General features: G+C 46.0%; 1 protein-coding gene across 1 annotated transcript in view; it reads right to left on the bottom strand.

Annotated features, from left to right (window-relative positions):
* The window catches only part of LOC115089424 (solute carrier family 26 member 6-like), an 81,911-nt gene that overhangs the window by 14,039 nt on the left and 43,240 nt on the right, over window positions 1-24,632 (bottom strand). Inside the window, exons 10-13 of the mRNA XM_029597517.1 lie at window positions 12,335-12,448; window positions 8,023-8,100; window positions 4,438-4,533; window positions 4,123-4,229 (exon numbers count right to left, since the gene is read on the bottom strand). Coding sequence (XP_029453377.1) covers window positions 4,123-4,229; window positions 4,438-4,533; window positions 8,023-8,100; window positions 12,335-12,448 — 395 coding nt within the window. The remainder of the gene's footprint in view (window positions 1-4,122; window positions 4,230-4,437; window positions 4,534-8,022; window positions 8,101-12,334; window positions 12,449-24,632) is intronic.

Here is a 24,632-nt window from a genome sequence, read left to right as displayed (position 1 = left end):
AACAAACAGCTGCACAGATGGTGACATCATCCGATGGCGCCGAATCGAATTGTTTTTCTCTCAAAGTCCGGAAAGTTTTACTTTGCTCTCTGAGCATTCGCAGGCCTTCCTGTGCTAGTATTCCCACATGCAATTCTTCTCAGTCTTTTTCCAAGCTTGGTAAACTTCCTGGGGAGGAGGGAGGGGTTGGTTGGCTGTTTGATCTGCTGTGAATACCTGTTACAGGTAAGCAACATTACTTTCTTCTTGGACAAGCACAACAGCCACACAAGACCGGACTCTCCAGTTGAAGGTTGTTTTGAACTAGTTTTGACTTTCAGTGGTTTCTTGGCAATCTATTTTGTGGATTGCAGGACATTTGTTTAATTATTTGAAAACGTTCATAAGCACTGTTTGCTTGTCCAGAAAGTAATGCTTTGTAAAACTATATATAGCTGACCATGTGGTAGCCTTACAGATCTTGGATTGATGCCAAATTGTGATGTGGCATTCATGCATGCAGCCATTGCTCAAACCTGATGTACCTTTAATGGCACGGCGTTTCCAATCTTATGGTTGCAGATCAATGAGAGATACATTGGCATCAATATTCAAAGCAATATGTTTAGGTAAGTTAGCCAGAGAAGACTTATCCAGCTAACTTAAATGGGATATTCAGCAGCATAGCTGTTTAGATAGATGTTTAAGTTTCTGAGATCTAGTATTGGGTGAAGAGCTCCTGGTATTTTTTTTTTAAATTTGTTTGGAATCAGGAAGTACCTGAAATTAAAACCTGCTCCCTTTTGAGATAGAGGAACTGGTTGAATTGCCTTTGTCTGAAGAAATATATTGCCATTGTGCTGATGATTGTTGTTGAGAGGAAGTGAGAGACTGAAGAGTGGAATTCTGGTTCTTTTTTGTTTTAACTGTGTCTTTTACTTTATCATCAAATAAACTATCACCTAGACGAAGTGTATCTGCCAGTTTTTCATGGATATCATGCTTGAGGCCTGACACTCTTAGCCATCTGCAATGGCTATTGCAGATACCCTTGTAGCAGTATCAAAAGAGTCATAAATAGACTGTGAAATATGTTTAGCACAATCCTTCATATCTGCTATGATTTCGTTATAGGATTGCTGCTATTCTCTGGCATATTTTTGGATCTTTCTTGTAGTTTCTCAAGGTTATTATATTATTTTAAATCTTTTTATTGAATTTTTAATAAAGCAACAATTAAATAAAACAAAATACAGAAGAGTACATGTAAAGATATATTAATACATTCAGTTTGCAGGTATAGATTACAGAACTATATTATATGTATTGGTTTTCAAATAAAATATACTTTTTTATTGCAATTTCAATGCAATTGCAACCTCATATTTATGTACCATACATATGGTGTTTCACCAATAAGTGCTACTTAGAAGACTACTATTTTTCTAATTGCTAAGTACCATGGAAGATTGCAAAATGATTAATTTGTAAGACATGGGAATTGGAATAGAGAAAATCTGGCTGATATAATCCCATACTTGAATCCAAAAGGGTTGTATCTTGATACAATCATATACCATATGATACAGCGTACTTATAGCTAAATCGTAATGCCAACAGATACTGGAGCCATGCAATCCTGCTCTATTAAGCTTTACTGGAGTCCAAGGGGCACAGTGGTATAAAAAATATAAGGTTTGAGTTAAACTAGCTGACCATGAAAGTTTCATTAATCGTGTCCATGTCCAATATTTTTGCCAGTTAAAATGATCGTAATTTAGTGATAATTCCTTTACCCACGCCTTGCCTAAACCGGTACACTTAGAAGCAGATTATTATAAAGGTACTGGATCATCCCTAGCTGATGGGCACCAGTTCTGGCTTGCAAGGTAGGTCCTTGATATACCTTTTTTCAGTTTTATCAAGAATCCTTGGAACTTTTCCTGGGAGTAAGTTTGAATATGTCTTTGTCTTCTTGGCTTTTTCCATTGCTACTCCATGATATAGTCATGTGGGAGTTGCACTCTTTCATGCCCTGGAATTTTTTAATTCTATATTTTGCATCAATATTTTTTGTTACAGGTGGTCTGGTGAAAGGTGTTTTACAGACTGTAATTTGGACTTTCATTAGAGCATCATATGTTGGTAATGCCATATTGTTTCAGATGTTGGATGAATCTTAGGACTTCTTATAAATTGCTTATTTCCTCCGGGTCCTCTCTTAAGCTGATGGGTATTGCTTTCAGCATTTTAACATTTTCCATTGAAAATTTGGATATGTGGCAGGGTTAAACTCCTGGATTGTTCTGGCACCAAGTCTGATAGTGGATCTGGCGTTGGCACATCTGACTGTATAAGTGTGGAATCATATGAGCTGCATGAATCGTCTGATATGGTCTGTACACATGAAGACATTTCTGTTTTGTGTTTTTCCTCTATCAGGTTTTCCTTTCTCCTCAAAAGAGGAGGGTGGAGATTTTGCTTGTAGGTGTTCCCACAATTTTTCTGATATGGGTTGAGTGGCAGACTTTTGTTGAGGCACTTGCTGCATGTGTGTATTTACTAAATCAGCCCTTATTTTCTGCACAAAGGCATGACCCGCCTTCAGTGGTTGCCGTGGTCGGATGTCACTCTGGATAAGGAAGTGAAGACATAGCTAGCACTTCATGTTTCTGCATGTTTTCTCTTCTTTGCTTTCTCCCCACTTCGATGAGATCAGAGGAAGAGCCTGGTGATGAAGATATATCTTGTGGTGTGCAAGTAGTTTTTGCCAAGGTTTCAGCTCTGAATACTCTTAGACAATCTTTTCTCGCTTCTGTGATTCTTAGCACCAGTGTTTTGCCACCAGTGATTTTCAGTGCAGATGGTTCGACAGTGGTAAATCTTGGTTCTAACGGTTCTGCGCTGTATTTTTCAGCGCTGGTGCCTCATGGCTTTAATGTTTCAGTGCCAATGGGTCTGACCTGTGCCTCTTCAGTGCAGATGGTACACGGCTCCGTCTCATCGACCATGACTGTTGATCGCTGTGCTTTTAGATGTGTCTTGGTGCAAATGTTTTGGCACTGCTACTTCTACTGCCATTGACTTCTGCCTTCTTCAGTCCTGAGTTATTGCTAAAAGGGTTTTTGATTTACTCTGTTTTGATTTGGAGCTCATGATAAATCAGTGCCCTCAGGCACATACATCCACAGGAGCCACAATTACTAGAATCATAATCCAGTCCAAGGTATTTCAGGTAAAGGGTATGTAATTCCAATACGGACATTTTATATCCACACCGATTACATTTCTTAAAAAGGGCTTTTCCCTTTCTTTTCTGAAGACATTCTGAAATTATGCAGTGATGCTGAGAGAGAACTGATTTTCCTGACTGTTTGCTAGGTGGACGAAAATAGACTGAGGATACTCAAGTGCAGGGATGCTAGCGTGGAAAGGTCCGAGCAGACTGAGAGAGCAGTAAAACTTTCTGGGCTTCAAGAGCAAAATGACCCAATTTGGTGCCATCAGATGATGCCACCCATCTTGTGTGGCTGTTTATTGTGCTTGTCTCAGAGAAAATGAATGTTTCCCTGGATTATGAGCAGCAAAGTAAACCATGCAGAGCAGGTGTAACTTTTCTGTAGTATTCCTTATCCAATGAAACAAAATGCAACATAGCAATTTTAGCTCTGATTGTCCCATAAGGCAAACAGAGATTATTATGCTGTAAGGACACATATTATCACCCTTTGGGTGAATAATACACATGCCTTCATTCTGGACATTGAAATATACGTCATGGATCTTTCTTCAGGTAGGGCTGAGGTCAAACATCAGCACTGACTGTTCAGTACTGTACTCCCAATCCATGCAAATCTAAGGATGGGTTAGCTTTGTGGTATTGCATCAGGATTTGGCATTCTGGTCATTCTCTACTGTCCTGTTCTCCATTTTTACATGTCTGTGTTTATGAAGCTAAGATTGCATTTCAAGGAGTGGCATAACCCAGTGGTCTCCAGTAGCTCAGCACTGTCAGCACTCCTTTTAATCTTCATTTGAGGCACAAAGACAGCATGAAAAAGTCCTCTCCCATTCCCCCAAAACCATCCTAACAACCTCTTCTTTTCTCTCCTCTTCCCTTCCCTAAAGGACAGTGTGACTTACAGTTGGGTTCGGAAAATGACTGTGAACAAGGCAAACAGTACAGAAACGAGCAGCCCCATATCCATATTCAGGACAATAGTAGCGGTAAAGGTCACCAGCCAGGTTAACTGAAACACACAAGAAGGGGGAAGTCAAGTGAAAATGTGAGCCTTCTAGTAATTGGCAATAAAACCTACCAGTGTTTATTTGCAGCTCAGTAAAACTCTCCTTGTTATGTTTTTATGATTAAGAAATGGATTTTACTTTAAGACAGTTTTCCTCATAGTTAATAAAATCCACTTTGAAGAGAGTTTCTCTCCATTCCTTCCTCCTTACCAGGTCTGCTTTGTTGTGCCTCCAAAGAACATGGATATCTCCAAACTGCTTGAACATGCCCCTCAGGTTCACGATGACAACAGCAGCTAACACCGCCTAGAAAAAGAGAGACCTTCACGTCTGTAGTATTTAAAACATTTAGGCATTGTAGTACGATTCCCTAGCCCTAGCTCCGAAGATCAGACGAGGAAGGACTATAATTTTGAGAATAATGTTTCCGATTTGTGCTATGTACTGGAAATACCAGTCCTGAGAAACTGAATGTGGAAAACATGGTAAGTATACAGCGAGGAAGGAGTGCATGCGTGCTCTGCGCTGGACAATGAGTACATGTAGAGAACGGGAGCTGTGTCACCCAGGGAGGGCAAGCTTCAAAGCCATTTACATGGGCAAAGAAGTATTTACCCTGGTAAAATGGCCTGACTGAAAACTACCCTCCTCAAGTGAGTGTATCTGGGAACTCTCCGGATTTTATCTGGAGACTCCTAGGAATTTGTATCAATTGTCAGTTCTCCAGGGAAACACTAGAAAGCTTTAGGGACTTTCTGTTTACCTCTCCGGCTCCTCCCCTCCAGTGTGCATCCATAGGACTTTCACATGCACAACACGATATTTAAATCACATGTAGCCACCCACACAAATAGTAGGAGTAAAGTAGAGTAGGTGGACATTTTTAATGCGGGTCCTTTGCACCTGCTTCATTTTCAAAGAATTAATGCAACGTTTACAGATAAAAATAGCCCGTGTGCTTTGTACACAATGTTGAACATTGCTCCCTTCTTCTGCATTACTGCTGGCGAGTAAACGCAGACTCTGTCACGGGATGTGGAGGATCCTCTTCAGCAGTGCTTATGGAGCTAGTTGTAAAATTGGCTGTCAGAAACAGAAGACCCAATATGATTTGAAGAGTATCTTAAGCCTGTCGCTTGGAAACATTCCTGCGGCAGTTCTGCAGCTTCTCCCCCATTCAAAACACTGACTGACTGCAGAGCAAAGCGGGAAGCTCTTCATGAAAGGTTTTCATGTAAAAAAAAAAAGCAAAGGAATGGGTGGGGGCTGGCAGTGGTAGAAACACAGAGTGGAACATGATCTTGTTTCAGTATCTGTTTTTCTATGAGGTCCATATTCAGCCGCTGTGCGGCTCAACAAGTTAGCCACTGCCAGATACATTTATCCGGCCGACTTAGCCTATATATTCAGCGGTGTGTCTGATCATCAGAATTAGCCAGATAACGTATCTGGCTAACTCAGCTCTGCCCCATTGTGTCCATTACCCTCCCACCACTTAGCTGGATAAGTATTTGACATCTTTAAACATGGCGCCGGCCATCCAGTGCTCCTACCATGTGACAGGGGCCGGCCAATGGCACGGATACCCTGTCACATGCTAAGGGCAAAGGGCCATCGGCGCCATTTTGTTTACTGGCAGCCGACGGCCCGAGAGCGGGAGAATGCTCCCGGGACCCCCACTGGACCACTAGGTACTTAAAAAAATTTTTGGGGGGGTTGGAGGGGTCCGAAGGATGGGGGAATACTAAACAACTAATTTTAAAGGGTCGGGCTGTGTTTTTGTGTTACTTTTAAGTGCCCTTTCTTCCCTCCCATAACGATAAGAGAACCCACGAAATTAATCATGGGGTTTCTTATCGCTATGGGGACCCCCGATATCTGACGAGATTGCAAATATTGTCCGATATTTTCAATCGTCAGATAAACGATTCACATCCCTAATACCATATGGGATCCAGTAAACCGCCTTGATTACTATGAAAAAAGGTAGTTTATTACATCTATTAAACTATTATTATTGAAAGTGTGTTTTTTTGCAGTATATGCCTATATAATATATATGTTGTTTATAAGTGATATTTTTACTTCAGAAGATTGTAATTTTAATGTCTATTTTCCATATGCAATCTGCCTTTTTAGGTTGGGGAAGTTAAATTTTAAAATGGAAAAGAATGAATAAGTTTTAATTATGGGGGGAGGGACTCTGAAGACTGAGAGCAAAAAAATAACAGTCCCAAAAACTGAGTGGTTAGAGCAGTGGGCTGCCGTCAAGGGAAGCCAGGGTTCAAATCCTATTGCCATTCCTTGTGACCTTGGGCAAGTCACGTCACCCTCCATTGCCTTCCCCCTGCCCTGGCCTTCGGTGGTTTCACCTGCACCAGGCCAAGGGGGGGGGGGGGGCCCTATTTCATCCTTCGCCTCAGGCAGCAGATTGCCTTGAGCCACCCCTGGTGTTACCAGAGCTTTTTGGGACAGGTACACTTACAAACCAGGCTGGACTCGCTGGATGGGTGTTCAAATTAAAGTTTACTGTGATTGATTTCGAAAGAATCAAGAGATGCAAAAAAAATAAAGTGTCCAATCACATCTGGGGTCCTTAGATTTACAAGAGCCAGGATTTAACTGATCCCTCCCTCTGTGGATGTGTCCCTCCAGGCAGGGGCTTGAAACTTTCTCATCCTCCATGGATGGGGATGATAAGTGTCCCAAGTGGGCTGGGGTGTCCTAACCATGACTCGATCCCCTACTGCTGTACTTGAGGTCCACGAAGAATCCCACACTCCAACCTGACAGTGTCCTGTGTCCCAGGAGGGAAACTCTGGGGGGGGGGGGTCTCTAGATGTCCTTCTCTTCTTCTCTCTCTTTGACTCCTCTTCAAAAGATAGGCTCAGACCTTCCTGGAGAAAAGGCCAAGTACTGAAAGCAGTCCTCACTGCTTCCAGCTCTGGGCAAGGAAGGGTGACAGAAAAAAATGCTTTCTTCCCTCTGAGACAGGAAAAACTCAACGGTGAAAACCTTTCTATCATCTTCCTGGAGGGGCACTGTAACCTCCTCTTGGATTGGGCGAATAGGTACACAGCCCCTCCTGACCACCCTGAGCAGGGGATACTGCCTGCCAGGAATGGTACAGGTCAAAACTGTAAAAAAAACTTCAAAAATCCTTTCACCGCTCTCTCTTCCCTCCAGACCTATGAAAGGAACTGGTAGGGAAGTGTCTCTCCCTCTCGGTACCAGACTGTGGGCCTAACTTGGAGAGCACACTGAAAACAGCTCCTTCTCCCTCAGAATCAAATCTGCACTACCACACTCTAACTTGGGCTAACTCCCCCTCCATGCCTAAAGGACTTCCGATTCCAGACCTCTGGAGGAGGCGCTGTATGCTATGCCCTTTGCTACCGTCTGTCTAACCAAAGGCTGGGAACCAGGGCCATCTAGTGGAGACCTCAGTCTCTACACCACAAAACTGCTTATTTTTATTGTGAAAACAATTGAACATCTTTCTCTGATCGCCATCTCTCAGCACAAGAGTTTAGAACAAATCCCTAAGGTTGGTTTATATTTAAGTCAAAATTAATCTGAAAGCAAGGACTGAACTTCTGCTTTCTTGCTGACGCACATGATCCAATATTTTGGCATATTTGCAGTGTTTTGGAGCTTTTCTTTATTTCAAATGGCTATTTATATTTAGATGAATAGCACAGGCAAAGGCAAACAGAAGAGGAAAGCAAGATCAAGAAGAGAAATACAAATCTGAAATGGCTTTCCAAGAGCAGAAGCCATATAACCAGGACGCACCTTGGGTAGGTCTTGAAACAGTTCTCCAGCTCGCAGAAGGATTACGAATATGACACAGCAAGATACAGCACTGGCTACCTAAAATAATAAAAAGAGGAAATAGACCAAAAAAAAATTGATCATATACAGTAGTAGAGAAATACTAGCCCTGAGTATAGGGTTGCCAATTCACCCCAGATCGACCAAGCAGGTTGATCCAAGCCCTGGCTTTGCCCCATCGCATGCACATAGTTGTAGTTCAGACTGTCACTTCATGTCTTTTTAAAATGGGTCAATGAGAACTACAGCTTCATGCAAAATAAGGACTCGGAGCAGCCTGTTTGGTCAACCTGGGGTAGACACAGCACTTCCATTTTCCATGAAATGTCATTTTTTTTCCAAAAAAAAAAAGTTAAAGACACTTCTGAAAAATTCAGATCTAAGTTTTCAAATCTAGAATAAATATTTCATTTGTCCTGGGTTAGATGATAAAATCCTGTTTCTGCAGTCTGGCTTCCCCTCCACTTTCTGGTGGAAGGAACAATGATTGCATTGCTAATATTTCCCTATAAGAAAGTGGATAGCATCAAACCTTCATGGTTTATAACTGGTAGTTGTCATTTTCTGATTAATGGCAGCTCTGTGCTTTAATTTTTCATGTTTTCTAATGTGACAATGCGATCTGCCATCTGATGTATTCCCAACTAGGAGGTCATTTATAGCATTTTGCACAAATTAGGATTTGCGTTTAGATTTTTCTTTTTCAATTCCCATCCAGCGCGTTCTAGTTCTTGCAGTTTTGCTTTCCCTTCTATGGAAAGAAGAACCCAATGCACCAACACTCAGTGACATGGAAGAAACGAAGCTAAACTCAAGTTGGGAAACAATTAGGCTAATGGTATGTATTGGAGTAGATATTAAATGAGTGGAGGTGATGGAGGTCAGCACTGCATCAGGATCTGAACATGCATGGGGCAGATGTGGAGAGTGGTGGTGGGAGGGGAGTCAGGTGGAAGACATGGTGGGCGGCAGGGAAAGCTGGTGTTAGTTTGTCTATGCTCATCTAAAAAGAACACTAGAAAACCAGAGGAAGAATCTCAACTGGGCAGACTGAATGGGCCAATTAGTAAATGACAGCAGTTAAAGACCATTGGGCCAATACAGAAAACTTCAAGGGAGAGGCGCACGATCGAGTATTCAAATGAGGGCCCACAGTAAAAGGAGCGGCGGCTGTCAGCGGGTTTGACAGCCTACGCTCAATTTTACTGGCATCGGTTCTCGAACCCGCTGACAGCTACGGGTTCAGAAAACGGATGCCGGCATAATTGAGCGTCCGTCTTCCGATCCGCGAGCCGATTTAAAATGTTTTTTTTTTTAAATTTTTGATTTTTTTTAAATTTTAGGGCCTCCAACTTAATATCGCTATGATATTAAGTTGGAGGGTGTACAGAAAAGTAGTTTTTTCTGCTTTTCTGTACACTTTCCCGGTGCCGGAAGAAATTAACGCTAGCCTTTGGGCAGGCGTTAATTTCTGAAAGTAAAATGTGCGGCTTGGCTGCACATTTTACTTTCTGAATCGCACAGGAATAACTAATAGGCCCATCAACATGCATTTGCATGTTGCGGGCGCTATTAGTTTCGGGGGGGGGGGGGGGGGGGGGGGGTTGGCCGCGTGTTTGACCCCTTACTGTACAAGGGGTAAAGCTAGCATGTCGAAAACGAGCAGCCAAACGCGGGCCAACAGTGCGCTCCACCAGAGTGCACTGTACAGTATCGGCCTGTATGTTACTATGTTGCATATCTACTTTGGGATATATTCTAGCATCACCAGAGAAGACGGTGAAAGAACTAAACTTAGAGGAGAACTAATGCTCACTTCCATCCTACACTGATTAGGGGGATGCACGGAAAAAACATTTCAATGTGTTTTATTTTTTTGTTTTTGATTTTTTAAAATTTGTTTTCATTTTGTTTGATATTAATTTCTGTTCTTTTTGTTTATTAGAAATGAAATAAACCAAAAAAGAAAACCAAAAAACAAAAAAGGAAAAGAAGAGGCATCCCTCCCGCAGAAACCATTCTGTGCCTCTGACATTTGGAGCCATCCCCGACCCTCCCTGAAAGTCTCTTACCCCCATCTGTGGGGCCTCCAGTGTTAAAATTGGGCAAAAGTAATTCCCAATTGCTCCTGCCCCTCCAGGCCCTCTTTTTAAAATGGTGCTAGTTGGCACTATTTTGTTGTATGGCCATAAGCTGTCTGGTCATATAATAAAATGGAATTGGCCTCAAAGCCAACCAGTGCTATTTTTAAAACAAGACGTGGTGGGGCAAGAGCAACTGGGGACCCATTTTGACTTCAGAGACCCCACAGATGTGGTAAGAGGCATCCAGAAGATGGGTTTGGAGCATAAGGGAAGGCCTGGGTGGGGATGGGTGTGTGTGTGAGTCTTTCCATTCAGCAGTTCTGGGGAAATTTGTATTTCCAAAATGAAATGAAATTGAAAAACAAAATTGGAAGTGAACACCCCCCCCCCCACATACACACACACACACACACACACACAAGAGACAGAGGTTTGAGCATGCTACCATTTAAGTGAAATGCAGCAAAAGAAAAGAAAGAAAGAAAGAAAGGAGAACAATGCAACTATTTAACCTGAGCCATCAGCCCAGGAAATTGAAAAGATCATCAGACCCATCACTGTGAAGGTACTTAAATGACCATTGAATAGATGAGTCACAGAATCAAGTAGGGGATTTGCATGTCACAGCCCCCTGAACCTCTGCTGGTCATTTTGTTGGAAATAGCACTAAAAAAATCAGAGGATTCAAACTCTTAAATTACAGAACTATGACTGGGAAAGGGATTTATGAGAGAAATGTACTGGAAAACAGTCCTAGGAAGTAAACAGATTTTCACCCTGACTAACAATGGTATTCAGACACGTGAGTACCGAGTTCCCAGACAACTTGCTCTATCTCTGGGGGTCTGCTCTGGGGGTCTATCTCTGGGGGTCTGCTTGGGTCTTGGCCTTTTGGCTGAGAGGTGACCCATACAGGATCAGACAATGGATAAAGCAAAAGCCAGGCTGAGAGAAGGTGACATCCATGTGTCTGGCCATGAACTTAGCATAACTAAAATCACTAAAAGCTGCAACTGCGGAGGGCCACAACTACTGAATGCTAAAACAGTCATGAGCCTAGAAGAGCTGTAAACACAAGCCAGGGAAAATCTTACTACTGAGGAATGAGACCTGAAGGTCAGCAGCAGGCCTGGAGGTGGAGTGGTCCCCCCCTTGAGTGAGGGGACCCCAGTGGCAGATCTGGAGATCAAGTAATCCCCCTTGAGCAAGGAGACCCCAGTGGCAGTCTTGGAGGCGAAGTCAGGTCCCCAGGAGGGTGGACTCCAGTGGCAGAACTGGAGATGGAGTGGTCCCCCTTGAACTAGAGGACTCCAGTAGCAGTCTTGGAGGTGGAGTTGGGTCCCCCAGAAGGGCGTGGACCCAAGTGGCAGTCTGTGAGGCAGTCGTGTCTCCCAGGAGGGTGGGGCCCCAGTGGCAGATGGGGAGGTGGAATAGGGCTCCCCCAGGAGGGTATGGACCCCAGCATTGGTATAGACTTTTCAGTGGAGTGGAAGGAGACGGTTTGAATACAGTAGACTCCTCCTCAGGCCAATACTGCCAGCCCAGTTGCATCTTTTCACATGGGTGAGATTTGGGATAAAGGGGGAGGATAATAATAATATTTGAGTAAGTGGGCATGCAAGAGGTCCTTTGTATTCTATTTGGTGGAATACTGTGGGGGCCAACAACCCCAAATTGCCAAATACTAAATGTTCTTGCTACCTTGTAGAAATGTATATAACCACCTGTAGATAAGTGTGCTGTTTGACATTCTATTAGCCATGTACATAGTCATGTAGAAATGTATATGCTTGCATAGAGTAATAACCCTATATATATTTGTACATGCTGCCAACCTTATTTACAGTCCCATTTGTTTCCTGGGGTGAAGAGAGGGAAATCCTACCCACTAACAACTTCTTCCCCAGGTGGAGGCACCAGGCGCCAAGAACATGAGAACCAATGGAGTCTGCCCTAGGGGGGCTCCCGCCAGGTCAATCCCGGGACACAGGGACACCCCGTGAGGTAAGCGGTCAAGAGGGCATTAAAGACGTTTTCTTCTTTTAATTTTCTAATGATATAACACAAAATGCATTTTTTTTGGTTGAGTTTTTCATTTTGTTAGAAAACAAATGCACATCCTTTCCCCCTGCACATCCTTGGATCCCAGGTCTGAAAATGCAGTAGCAGTGCTGTTCTCCACAACCTACCTGACTGTTTCCTCCGGTGCTTTCCTGCACCAGACTCCGAGAAACAGAGCTGCTGATGGCAAAACACTGGAAAAAGCTTCCCACAAAATTGCTGAGCCCCAGTGCTACCAATTCCTGCAAAGAAAGCATAACAGTAGAGTGGTGAAAGTTACCAGAAACATAAGGAGGAACGGGCACCTCAACCCCTAAGCAAGATAGTTGCATCATCCTAGACAGCGTATCTCCCATGAAGTCATATTGGACTTGTTTTGATGCAGTAATACAAACAATATCACAGAAAGGATGAAAAATCTCAGTGTTGCAAGAATTGGAGTACAGGTCCAGGGTATTCTTGCATCAGCTTTGTGACATCTGGCAGGGGTGTGCAATTATTTGAAAATGACACAAAATCACCAATAACATGTGTTATGTCACGTCATGTCATTTTTAAATGAATAAAGCAAAGTATTTCATCATGCACAATGTTTTGTTTTAGCATGTGCAAAATGGTTTTAATGCACGCTAAAACCCCAAAATAAAATAAATTAAAAGGAGCCCCCTCCCCCAAATGAAATAAAATGAAAAAAAGACACAAAATGATATTTTTTCCCATGCACACCCCTGATATTTGGAAGAGGTGGGGTTGAGAGGCAGTAACTTGGCATTACTAGTCATAACAGCTGTACCAGTGGGCCAACTATCTCCCTGAGGGCCTCATCCTATCTGTCTGGAAAAGAATTGTTATGACAACCAAGACGGAAAGAGCACCTCAGAATGAGGTGAGTAAGGCATTTACTTGGACAACTTGAGTCACTTGGAAGGATAATAAAGTCGCATGAATAGAAAATAGGGGAAAGAACATTATTACTACTACTATTTGGAATGTACTTGGATTTCAGCAAGGCCTTTGACACAGTTTGCATAGGTGACTTATAAACAAATTGAGCACTCTTACGTGTGGGCTCTAAAGTGACTGACTGGGTTAGAAACTGTTTTAAGAGTGAGATGACAAAGGGTGGAGGTAAACAGAGTTCACTCTGAGGCAAAGGGTGCACTGCAAGGATTGATCCGGTTCTGTTTAACATTTTTGTTAGCGATATTGCGGAAGGGCAATTGGGAAAGTTTTGCCTATTTTTGCGGATGATGATACAATCTGCAACAGGGTAGACAACCGGAACATGTGGAAAACATGAGGAAGGATGTACTGAAGCTTGAGGAATGGTCTAGAGCCTGGCGACTAAGATTTAATCAAAACACAACACAGGTCAAACACTGCAAACAAATGGAAAAATGAATAGAAGAATGCCCCAGGATGGTAGATGAAAAAAAAAAAATAGAGTAACACATATAAATGCTAAAATCCTTTAAAATATTATAAATACTGAAAGACTAATAAAATGTTACATCAGTTGCAAAACAAAAACGTAAAATTGCAAAGTAGGTGCACTGGAATCAGAAGGATAACTATATAGAAAGTATTGTATTAATATAATAGCAAATTCCAAAGAAAAAACAATAAACATATAAAACATGTTTATAGACCCAACATGGCCATGTTTCGGCTTGACACTTGTTTCATAAGAACATAAGAAATTGCCATACTGGATCAGACCAAGGGTCCATCAAGCCCAGCATCCTGTTTCCAACAGTGGCCAATCCAGGCTTCAAGAACCTGGCAAGTACCCAAACACCAAGAAGATCCCATCCTACTGATGCTGGTAATAGCAGTAGCTATCTTCCAAGTCAACTTGATTAATAGCAGGTAATGGACTTCTCTCCAAGAACTTATCCAAACCTTTTTTAAACCCAGCTATACTAAGGGGTAGATTTTAAAAAAGAGCGCGATCGCGTACTTTTGTTAGCGCAGCAGGCACAAACAAAAGTACGCTGGATTTTATAAGATACGCGCATAGCCGAGCGTTATCTTATAAAATCCTGGATCGGCGCGCGCAAGGCTGCTGATTTTGGGCAGCCTGCGTGCGCCAAGCCGCGCAGCCTGCCTCCGTTCCCTCCGAGGCCGCTCCGAAATCGGAGCGGCCTCGGAGGGAACTTTCTTTCGCCCTCCCTTCACCTACCTAACCCACCCCCCCGGCCCTATCTAAACCCCCCCCCCCCTTACCTTTGTCCCTTGATTTACGCCTGCTAGAAGCAGACCTAAATCTACGCGCGCCAGCGGACTGCTGGCGCGCCGTCATCCGACCCAGGGGCTGGTCCGGAGGCCTCAACCACGCCCCCGGCCCCGCCCCCAAAACGCCACATCCCGCCCCTGCCCCCGACACGCCCCCTTAAAAAACCCCCGGGACTTACGCACGTCCCGGGGCTCTGCGTGCGCCGGCGGCCTATGCAAAATAGGCACGCCGGCGCGCGAGGGCCCTGCTCGCGTAAATCTGGGCGGCTGCTGGTTACATTTAGTACTCCGTATATATTGAACACTCCAAGGCTTCTCAACCCCGTCACAGCAAGCATTGTCACTTGCAATTAGGTATGGTCCTCTTTTATCCATGTTTTTCATTTTTAGTTTTTATTACATTAATAAAATATTCTCTAAATAATTAGACTATTGATTTCTGCATGCCTCCTTTGCGATTGCCTATTTTTGTTTTGCAACATATGTAACATTTTATCAGTCTTTCAGTATTTACAATATTTTATTGGTTTTTAAAATTTATATAATTTATATTTGTTACTGTATTTAATTTGTTTGTGATATCCACCATCCTGCTCACAGCTAGGTCCATGAGCAGCCTCTCACCTTCACCGCCAGCCTATCTGCTCTCCCGACGCTGTCTTCTGCGCTCCGCGGTGGTCAGGGCTGCCGCATGCAGCCTGGAGGCCGCCGACATCGCTGTTCGTCTGCGGTAGGCAGGGCCGCCACTGCCGTGCTTCCAGGCAGCCAGAGGCTGCTGTTCTCCTTGTTTCTTGCAGCACGGAGGCTGCCGACGTTTTCCTCCATCCAAGCGGCATGGAGCCGCCCTCAGCCTCCTTTCTTGTGGCAGGAAGCCGCCTCCTACGCTGGGCCCTGTTCTGCGGCCTACTGCCACCTCCAGTTTCCTTGTTCGTGGCAGGGACGTCACTCTCCAGGGTCCTGCCTCCTTAGGTGCATGGCTGCGCCTCCTTCAGTCTCTTAAAGGGCCCGTGGTGGGAGTAGCCCTGTGGCCCCTCCTGATGATGTCATCCAGACATTTTCTCTTCAGCCCTATAAAAGGACCCTTCGCCAGTCTGTCTTCGCAAGGAGCTGCCTGCTCCTGGAGTCTCTGCTGTTCCAGCTCTTTGTCCAAGAGGCTCCAACGTCCATCCTCGCTTCTTCAAGGCACTCTGTTTCTTTGTGGGAATTCCCTCGTTGTCTTTGTCCATGGTTCCTGCTCCTTCGTCTTGTCTTTGTCTATGGTTCCTGGTCTCTCTTTGGATCCCATGTCTTCGTCTTCTGATGTCCCTGATGCCTTGCCTTTAGATGTCCTCATCTTCAGTTATTCTTGTCTTTGGATGTCCTGATGTCTTCACCTTCAGATGATCCAGATGTCCTAGTCTCTAGATGTTCCAGATGATTCTACCTTCAGATGTCCTCACCCTCAGATGTCCCTGATGTCCTTGCCCGTAGATGTCTCCGATGTCCTTGATGTCTTCATTTGCAGATGCCCTGACGTCCTCATCTTCAGATGATCCTGATGTCTTCATCTTCAGATGTTCTGCCTCCAGGTGTCATTCCTTCTGGCTCCTCTCTTTGAAGCCTTGTCCTCGGATGTCTTTGGTTCTGGATCCGCCCTAGCCACCCACCAGCGGAGCATGCTGTCAGTGGACCTGCCAGGGCGCCGCTACATTGGGTCATTGAAACCCCTACTCTGACTGGAACCTGCTATGGGTGTCGCCCGGGTTCCACCTCATCCTGGGTTTTAACCTTGCTGTCATCTATTCACTCACCAAGAGTCTTCGTCCACCAAGTTTCCTCAGCCTTCCTTTCTGCTGGATGTTCTAGGTTCCGGGGGCCAATCTCTGCCCATCTAGCGGACCCTGCTGTTAGTGGACCTGCCAGGGCACCAGTCGCACCAGGTCAATGAAGCCTCTTCTGGCTGGACCTGTCTTGTGCCACCCAGATCCTCTCTTCATCCTGATGCCGCAGCCTTGCCTAGTACCTTCACCCGACCATGTCTCCAAGTACCTTCATCTGATCATGCCTTCAAGTGTCTTCGTCTTGTTCCAGTTCCATCGCCTGCCCTTGACCTCTGTCCATCCTGTCGCATCTGCCGTTCCCAGGCGGTGGGTCCGAAAGGCTATCGAGTGGCCGGAGGGCTACCCCAGAGACCAGCATTGTGTTGTTGGGTCTCTTCGAATGCGTTCAGGTTCGGCAGAGGTCAGAGCTCCTGGTCTTCAGCCTGTCCGCCCATGCTTGGACATGTCTTGCCTGCCTCTGCGCTTCCACAGAGCACCTCTGCAGTCGCGCCATAGTCCAAGGGCACACTAACCTCCCCAGAATTGGGACCGCTCCTTAGCGCTCCCCGCAACAGGAACAGCCTTTTTGTGGAGGTGCTGAAGATGAGGACAGTGTCAGAATTCAGGAGAGTGTTGGGCAAGCACAGAGGTTCTCCTAGGACAAGCAGGATGGTAGTCCTCACACATGGGTGACATCATCAGATGGAGCACAGCATGGAAAACTTCTGTCAAAGTTTCTAGAACTTTGACTAGACACACTGAGTATGCCCAGCATGCCACTATCCACACATTCCCCACGCGGGATCCCCCTTCAGTCTCTTCCAAGCAGCTGTTTGCCTCACAGTTTTTTGGAGCCTGCTCTTTTCTCGGTACTTCCATCGGTATTTTTCTGCACTGGGTCCCCTTTCCCTGTCAGTGCTTCAGGGTGACAGGTAAGTTTTTTGTATCTTCTGTGTGGTCGATTCTCGACTGTGCTGTTCTCAATATCCGCCGGTCATTAACCACTCACTGGCTCTTTTCATGGCGTTGGGTTTTCGCTGATGTCCCCAATGTCTGCGGACCATGACCATCATGGATCCGCATGACGTTTGCATTCTCTGCCTGGGGACATTGCACGATGTTCAGGGGTGTCGTCTTGTGTGACCAAATGACCCCCAAGGGTTGTCAGGCTTGTCTTGATAAAATGGAAAAACTCTTTGGGTCAAAGAAATATTACCCTTCAATGCCAGCATTGTGTACCTGTACTCCTAATGACCGTGGGGAACCAATGGGGCTGCCTCCCTCAGGGCCCACACCTCTTTCAGCGTCTTCACGTGAGCACAGTTCAGGAGTTAGGCATTCTCCAGCATTGTGACTCTCAAGAACCTCAGAATCATCTCCATCCGTGGTGCCGGGAAAAGACCAGGCCAAACACTGTGGGAAACCTCAGAAGCATCGGCACTGATCTCCATCATCACACAGGGCCATGTTTGGGGCAGCACTGGGGTACTCCGTGCTGCCCCCAAAGTGACCCCGTGGAGAAGAGGCATCGACCTCTATCGTACCCGGGAGTCCTGGGCATTCCCCACCGACATTGGTGCCGAGTACTGAGCCATTGGCGCCCAGGGTTCTCTTGATGTCCCAGTGGCCACCGAGTCCACCTCCATCCGGAGTCATCCCAATTATGGGTTCCTCAGAGGAGGAGGATGCGCACTCTTGCTTGGTCCAGTTCCCAGTGCTTCGGGGCCCCTGGTATCTTCGAGACCATCGGTGCCCTCGGTTCCATCGATGTCATTGGTGCCTTTGGCTCTGAGGCCGGGGGTCTCAGGCAGGGACCATCCTCGGGGCTTCCCAGGAGACTTCAGTGAGAAGGAGGCCCCATATGATCCCTGGGGAGAAGATACCTCTGATTCTTCCTTGCAGGACTCTGGAGACATCCCCTCAGATCCATCTCCTCCAGAAGAGAGGCATAGATTTCTGCCGGAGGATCTGACCTTTGTGGGCTTTGATGGGCTATGGCTGAGTCTGTCCCCTTCCAGCTTCTGGCAGAGGAGGACACCCGTCACAAAATGCTGGAGGTTCTCCAGTTCATAGATGTCCCAAAGGAGGTGTTCGCTATCTCCATTTATGATATTTTCAAGGAATTGCACCTAAGGATGTGGAGAACCCAGTCTCCATACCGCTAGTGAACTGTAAGGCAGACGGACTCTACCTCATCCAGTCAGCCTTAGGTTTTGAGAGGCGCCAGCTCCCACACCAGTCAGTGGTGGTGGAGTCAGCCCTCAAAAAAGCCAAACACTCCCATACAAACGCTTCGGTGCCTCCAGGATGGGAACACCAGGCTACAGATGCACTGAGTAGGAAGATCTATCAGGGTGTGATGTTGATCGCTCCCATTGCCTCCTACCAACTTTATATGACCCAGTACAGTTGCAGCCTCTGGAAGCAGGTCTGGAGGTAGCTGAACACCTTCCCCAGCAACATCAGGAAGCCCTCCTACCCCTTGCCCAGCAGGGCCTTGAGTGCAACAAACATGAGGTGCGTTCCACCTATGATGCTTTCAAGACTGAGGCTTGGATAGCAGTATGGGCATTGGAGCCTGTAGGCTGGCATAACTCCAAGCATCGGACCTCCAACTGGAGATCCAAGACAAACTCACTGACCTACCCTGTACTGGGGAGAACTTGTTTGGGGACAAAGTGCGGGACGCTGTAGCTCAGCTGAAGAACCATCATGAGACCTTCCAGCATCTCTCTGCCAGCACTTTGGACCCTCCATCATCAGTCTGGAAGTCCTCACATCAGGGCAGCAGAAGATCATTTTATCGCCAGAGGAAATATCCTCCGGCCCCGCGTACCCACATGCCGTGAGTGATTTCTAGGGGTTGCTCTCGACAGCAGTGGACTTCCAGTCCTCAGCCAGTCCCCCAGCAAAGCCCCACTAAGGAGTTTTTGTTATTGTTTGTAAGGTTTTAGGTGGACCCTTGGACACTGTGGCTGCTGCCCACGCCCACGGGAGGAAGTCCCAGGAGGGGCCACAGGTCAGGCTCAGCTTAGGACACACAACACAGATAGATCTTTTATTAACATATTGAGGAGCCACCAGAGGTGGCAGTAGTGAGCAGAGATGAAGCCCGGCTGGGCTAGTAGTCCCTCAGGGCTCTGGAAAAGCGATCCCACAATGGCTGTGCTGTAGTGAAGAGAAACTGAGATAGTGAGTACAATGAAGAATGCAGGGTTCTGGAATAGAGCCTCATTGGTTGAGTACTCACACAGTGAGTAGGAATCACTGGAGCTGGAGTAGCGGCAGGCCCTCGAGGAGTGAGTACCTGGTTCCAGGGAACAGCTCTGAGAGAAGTAGATGGTAACTCACTGATGGTGTAAGCAGCGGTATCTTCCAGGCAGAAGTGAAGTCCAGGCAGCGAGTCCGGGAACATGGGCCCTTGAGGAGCGAGTACCAGTTCCAGATAGTGACCTGAAAGAGAAGAGAGAGGCCCCCAAGGAGCGCGTACCCCAAATAGAGTAAGTCCAATAATGGAGAGGCAGAGTAGCTAGGTACAGAGAGCGACCTTGCTAACTCGATTAGCTAGCAGTAGCGTAGGCTATGTGTATCCAGGATGCGTGATGTCATCACAGGGGGATGCCCCTGAGGTTCGTGCCAAAGACAGTATTTGAAGCATGGCCGTGCGGCGCACGCACCCTAAGGCAGCTGGACAGCATGGGAGGCAGCACCCAAGCCGGACCGGGGACGCTGGAGAGGACAGCAGGCAGATGCCGCGGCAGCCAAACGTCTGTCAACCGCGGGAGGAGTCACCAGAGAGGTAAGGAGGGCGGAGTGGAGACGTCGGGCAGCGACAGTTATAACAGTTTTGACTGGTCTGGAGGGAGCAGTTTTGACTGGTCTGGAGGTCGACTACAGTCCTTCCAGGACCAATGGCAACAGATCATCTCAGTCCACTGGGTCCTATATCGGTTGCATTTTCCTGAGAGGACTCTCTCCCCTGTTCGCTGTGGGGTCAGACCCCACATCAGGAGGTTCTTTGAACAGAGCTCTCCGCCCTGTTAATGGCAGGAGCGGTAGAACGCATTCCGCAAAGTCAACAAGGACAGGGATTCTACTCCAAATACTTCCTGATTCTAAAGAAAACAGGGGGGTTACGCCCCCCTTGAACAAATATCTATGAAGAGAAAAATTCAAGATGGTCTCACTGGGCACCCTGATTCCCCTTCTACAAAGAGGGGACTGGCTTTGCTCCGTCAATCTAAAGGACGCTTATGCTCACATAGGAATCTCCCACGGTCACAGGAGGTACCTATGATTCCTGGTAGGCGACAATCACTTCCAGTACAAGGTGTTGCAATTTGGCCTGACTTTGGCCCCATGTGTTTTCACCAAGTGATTGGCAGTCATGGGAGCACACCTTCGTCATCTAGGGGTGCATGTCTTCCCCTACTTGGATGACTGGCTGGTCAAGGCAAACACATGCAAAGGAGCACTTCATTCCCTCAAATTGACCATACAGCTGCTGGAATCCCTTGGGTTTGTTATCAACTTCCCAAAGTCCCACCTTGTTCCGTCAACTCAGTTGGACTTCATTGGGGCTCACCTGGAGATTACCCAAGGCCAGGCTTTCCTTCCTCAATACCGAGCACTTACTCTAGCATCTCTGGCGAGGTTGGTCCGCTGCAGCTGATGGGTGCCAGCTCGCCTTATGCTTTGGTTGTTGGGTCACATGGCTGCCTCTGTCCATCTCTCACCCTTGGCCCACTTGCACATGCGGAGAGCCCAATGGACAGTGCGATCGCAGTGGCGCCAAGCCTCCCAGACCTCAGTGTGCATGTGCGCATCACGTTTCCCCTCCAGGTCTCCTGTCCAGGTGGGAAATTCTGCCCTCCATACCAAGTTGTGCTCACTATGGATACTTCCACCCTGGGCTGGGGGGCGCATGTGGACGGCCTCTGCACACAAGGTCGCTGGTTGGCCCAGGAAGCTTCATACCAGATCAACTTTCTGGAACATTGAGCAATCAAGTATGCTCTCTGGGCATTCCAGTATTGCCTGTCCAATCGAGTGGTCCTGGTCCAGACTGATAACCAGGTAGCAATGTGGTACATCAACAAGCAAGGAGATATCTGATCACTCCTCCTTTGCCAGGAAGCTGTCTAAATTTGGTCCTGGGCCCATTCACAGGGAATTCTGCTCCGGGTGGTGTACCTAGTAGGGTCAGAGAATGTGGTAGCGGATCGCCTGAGTCGAGCTTTCCACCCCCACGAGTGGTCCCTGGACCAGGCGATGGCGAATCAGCTCTTCTGTCTCTGGTGGGAACCAGACATAGATCTCTTTGCCTCCCCCTACAACAACAAAGTGAGCAATTTCTGCTCCCTTCACTGGGGGACCGGGAGAACAGAATCAGATGCTTTTGCCCACCATTGGGGCAAGGGCATCTGTATGCATATCCTCTGCTTCCGCTGTTGTTGAAGACTCTCCTGAAGCTCCGGCAGGACGGGAGGGACCATGATTCTCATGGCCCCCCTGATGGCTGAGACAGGTTTGGTTCCCAATCCTTCAGGACCTCTCTGACAGGGAATTAATCAGTCCAGGGACCTCCCCAGACCTGCTCATGCAGGACTGAGGCAGGCTGCACCATCCCAACCTCCGGGCACTGTCTCTGATGGCCTGGATGTTGAGAGGTTAATCCTCTGGTCCCTTTACCTCTCTGAGGATGTGTCTCAGGTCCTGGTAGATTCTCGAAAGTTGTTCACCAGGATATCAAACACTTTAAAGTGGAGGAGGTTCTCTATTTGGTGTGAGAGTCATGGCTTGGATCCATTCTCTTCTCCTTCTCCCAAGATGTTGGACTACTTATTATCTCTTTCCGATGCTGATCTGAAGACCAACTCGGTAAGAGTGCACCTCAGTGCTATTGGTGCCTACCACCATGCAGTGGATGGTTTGCCGATTTCCATGCATCCTGTGGTGAGCTGGTTCATGCAGGGTTTGCTTCAGCTGAAAACCCCCTGTGGCCATACCTGTTTGATGCTTTGAGTAGTTTTGGTTTTTCTGGACCCTTTTTAGCAGCTATTAAAATACTATACCGTGATCCCAAGGCTTTCATTTGCATTAATGGCTCTACCTCTCCACTATTTTCTTTGGGTTGGGGAACTAGACAGGGTTGCCCCCTGTCCCCCCTTCTCTATATATTATCCTTGGAACCATTGACACAGAAAATTCGACAGTCCCCTTTAATCCCCGGAATCAGGACGGGTTCTATAGAGCAAAAGATGTTATTTACAGATGATATGCTGATGCTGATCACCAATGCCTGTCAAGCCCTACCTGTGCTATTAGAAGTCATCCAGATGTTTGGTACATTTTCAGGTCTGAAGCTTAATCTAACTAAATCAGAGGCATTAGACATTACGGGCAACCTTAAGTCTACCTGGCCGGGATTTCCGCTATTGTGGGCATCTGACACAATTAAGTATTTAGGGATAAGAATACATAAAGATCCCCAGCTCTGGTACCATTATAATGTTACCCCTTTACTGAAAGCATTCCAGTCAAAAACCACTAGCTGGAGCTCTCTGCCTCTGTCAATTTCGGGGAGGATAACCTTAGTCAACATGATACTGGTCCCTAAACTGTTATATATTTTACAAATGACTCCGTTTTATTTGAAATCCAATGACGTGCGAGTGTTCTACAGGATATTTGGTAAATTCTTTTGGAGTCCCAAAAAAGCCAGGTTGAGCTTTGCTAAATTGATGGTGCCTAGGGCAGAGGGTGGCATGGAAGTTGCTAACTTGCGATACTATAACATTGCTTGCTTGTTACCCACGCTTAGAGAATGGCTGGGCTACGGGACTGAGTCTAGTGTTCTGCAATTGGAAAGGGAGGCATATCATCCTTGTCATTTAGCATTCTTACTACATTCCCCACGTGGGACTCTCCCGATCCATGTTTCTCATAGTTTGGTGGCTGGAGGCATGTGCAGTTGCTGGATGTTTCTCAGACAATTCTTGCATTTGGAGTGGAAGACCTCGTATTGTTTACCATTAATGAATAAGAACATAAGAACATAAGAAAATGCCATACTGGGTCAGACCAAGGGTCCATCAAGCCCAGCATCCTGTTTCCAACAGTGGCCAATCCAGGCCATAAGAACCTGGCAAGTACCCAAATAATCCTGATCTCCCAGCGGGGATACCTATCAATACTTACCTACCAATACCTACCTACCAATACCTACCTACCTACCTACCAATACCTTGGCACGACTCCAAGAAAAGGGAATTGTTAATCTGCTTCTCTTTATGGATTTACAGAATAACTGTATGCACTCCTTTGATTATTATCGTCAGCAACTCAATTTACTATCCTCTGACTATCTTACTTACTTACAAATTCGTAGTTATATACAGACTAGTTTGCTTAATTGCAAACGGGAAGTAACTAATGGTCCTTTTCAAAGATTTCTACATATTAGCTCTGTTAAACTGGTAAAACTGTCTATGTACTACAAATTTCTACATGATACCTCCCGGTATAGTATATATAGTTCTTGTTCTTCCACGTGGACTACTGATCTGATGCAAGACGGGTCTGTCCGAGCGTTACGAACAAGCACGCAGTTGATTCAGAAAGTAGCAATGAATATGTCCATGAGGGAAATGCATTTTAACATTATGCATAGATTAATTATCTGGTCCCAACGAGCTTTCGTGGCAAGCATTACCTCATCTGGGGCATGCTTTAAATGCTCTCACCCAAATGCATCCCTAGTACATTGTTTGTGGGACTGTGTTTCCATTCAATCCTTTTGGACACTGATTTCTCTACATTATCCTGACCATTCAGCTTGATGAAACTTGGAGTGCCCGATTCTGCTTGCTGGAGGTCTCAGCCAACCCAAGCTCAAAACCTACTATCCAAATCCTGTTGCTACATAAAAGCTGTTTGGTGGCACTCCGAGTGATTCTATGCCATTGGATTTCCTCAACACCCCCGTCATTACGAAAATGGATAGACACTATGCTGGAACTTTATCTCTTAGAACGAAAATCGATATCCACGTCCTCCAGAAAACATCAGACACAATTTGCCGCCATTTGGTCTCCATTTATCAAATCACTACCTCCATCCACAGTCAATTCCACTCTTTGATTCTTGGATTCTATAGCCATTTTGCTGTATAACAGAAGACAACTAGCTACTGTTATTACTATGTGTAATAATATCCTGATTTTGCTGTTTTAGAAATCTCATAAGTTTTTTCCAGCCAACGGTGTAAAGGGTGTGGAACATATATGTTGGGTGGGGGGAGGGAGGGAAATTGCAGATAATGTTATGAGTACATAAAACTGACATGTTTGTTTGAACTGGGTACCACACACGTTGTGTTCTTCCTAATGTT

The sequence above is a fragment of the Rhinatrema bivittatum genome, chromosome 4 (genome assembly GCF_901001135.1).
Source record: "Rhinatrema bivittatum chromosome 4, aRhiBiv1.1, whole genome shotgun sequence".
Lineage (NCBI taxonomy): Eukaryota > Metazoa > Chordata > Amphibia > Gymnophiona > Rhinatrematidae > Rhinatrema > Rhinatrema bivittatum.
The sequence above is the reverse complement of the archived record's forward strand: the minus strand, read 5'-3'. Positions and strand labels throughout refer to the sequence as shown.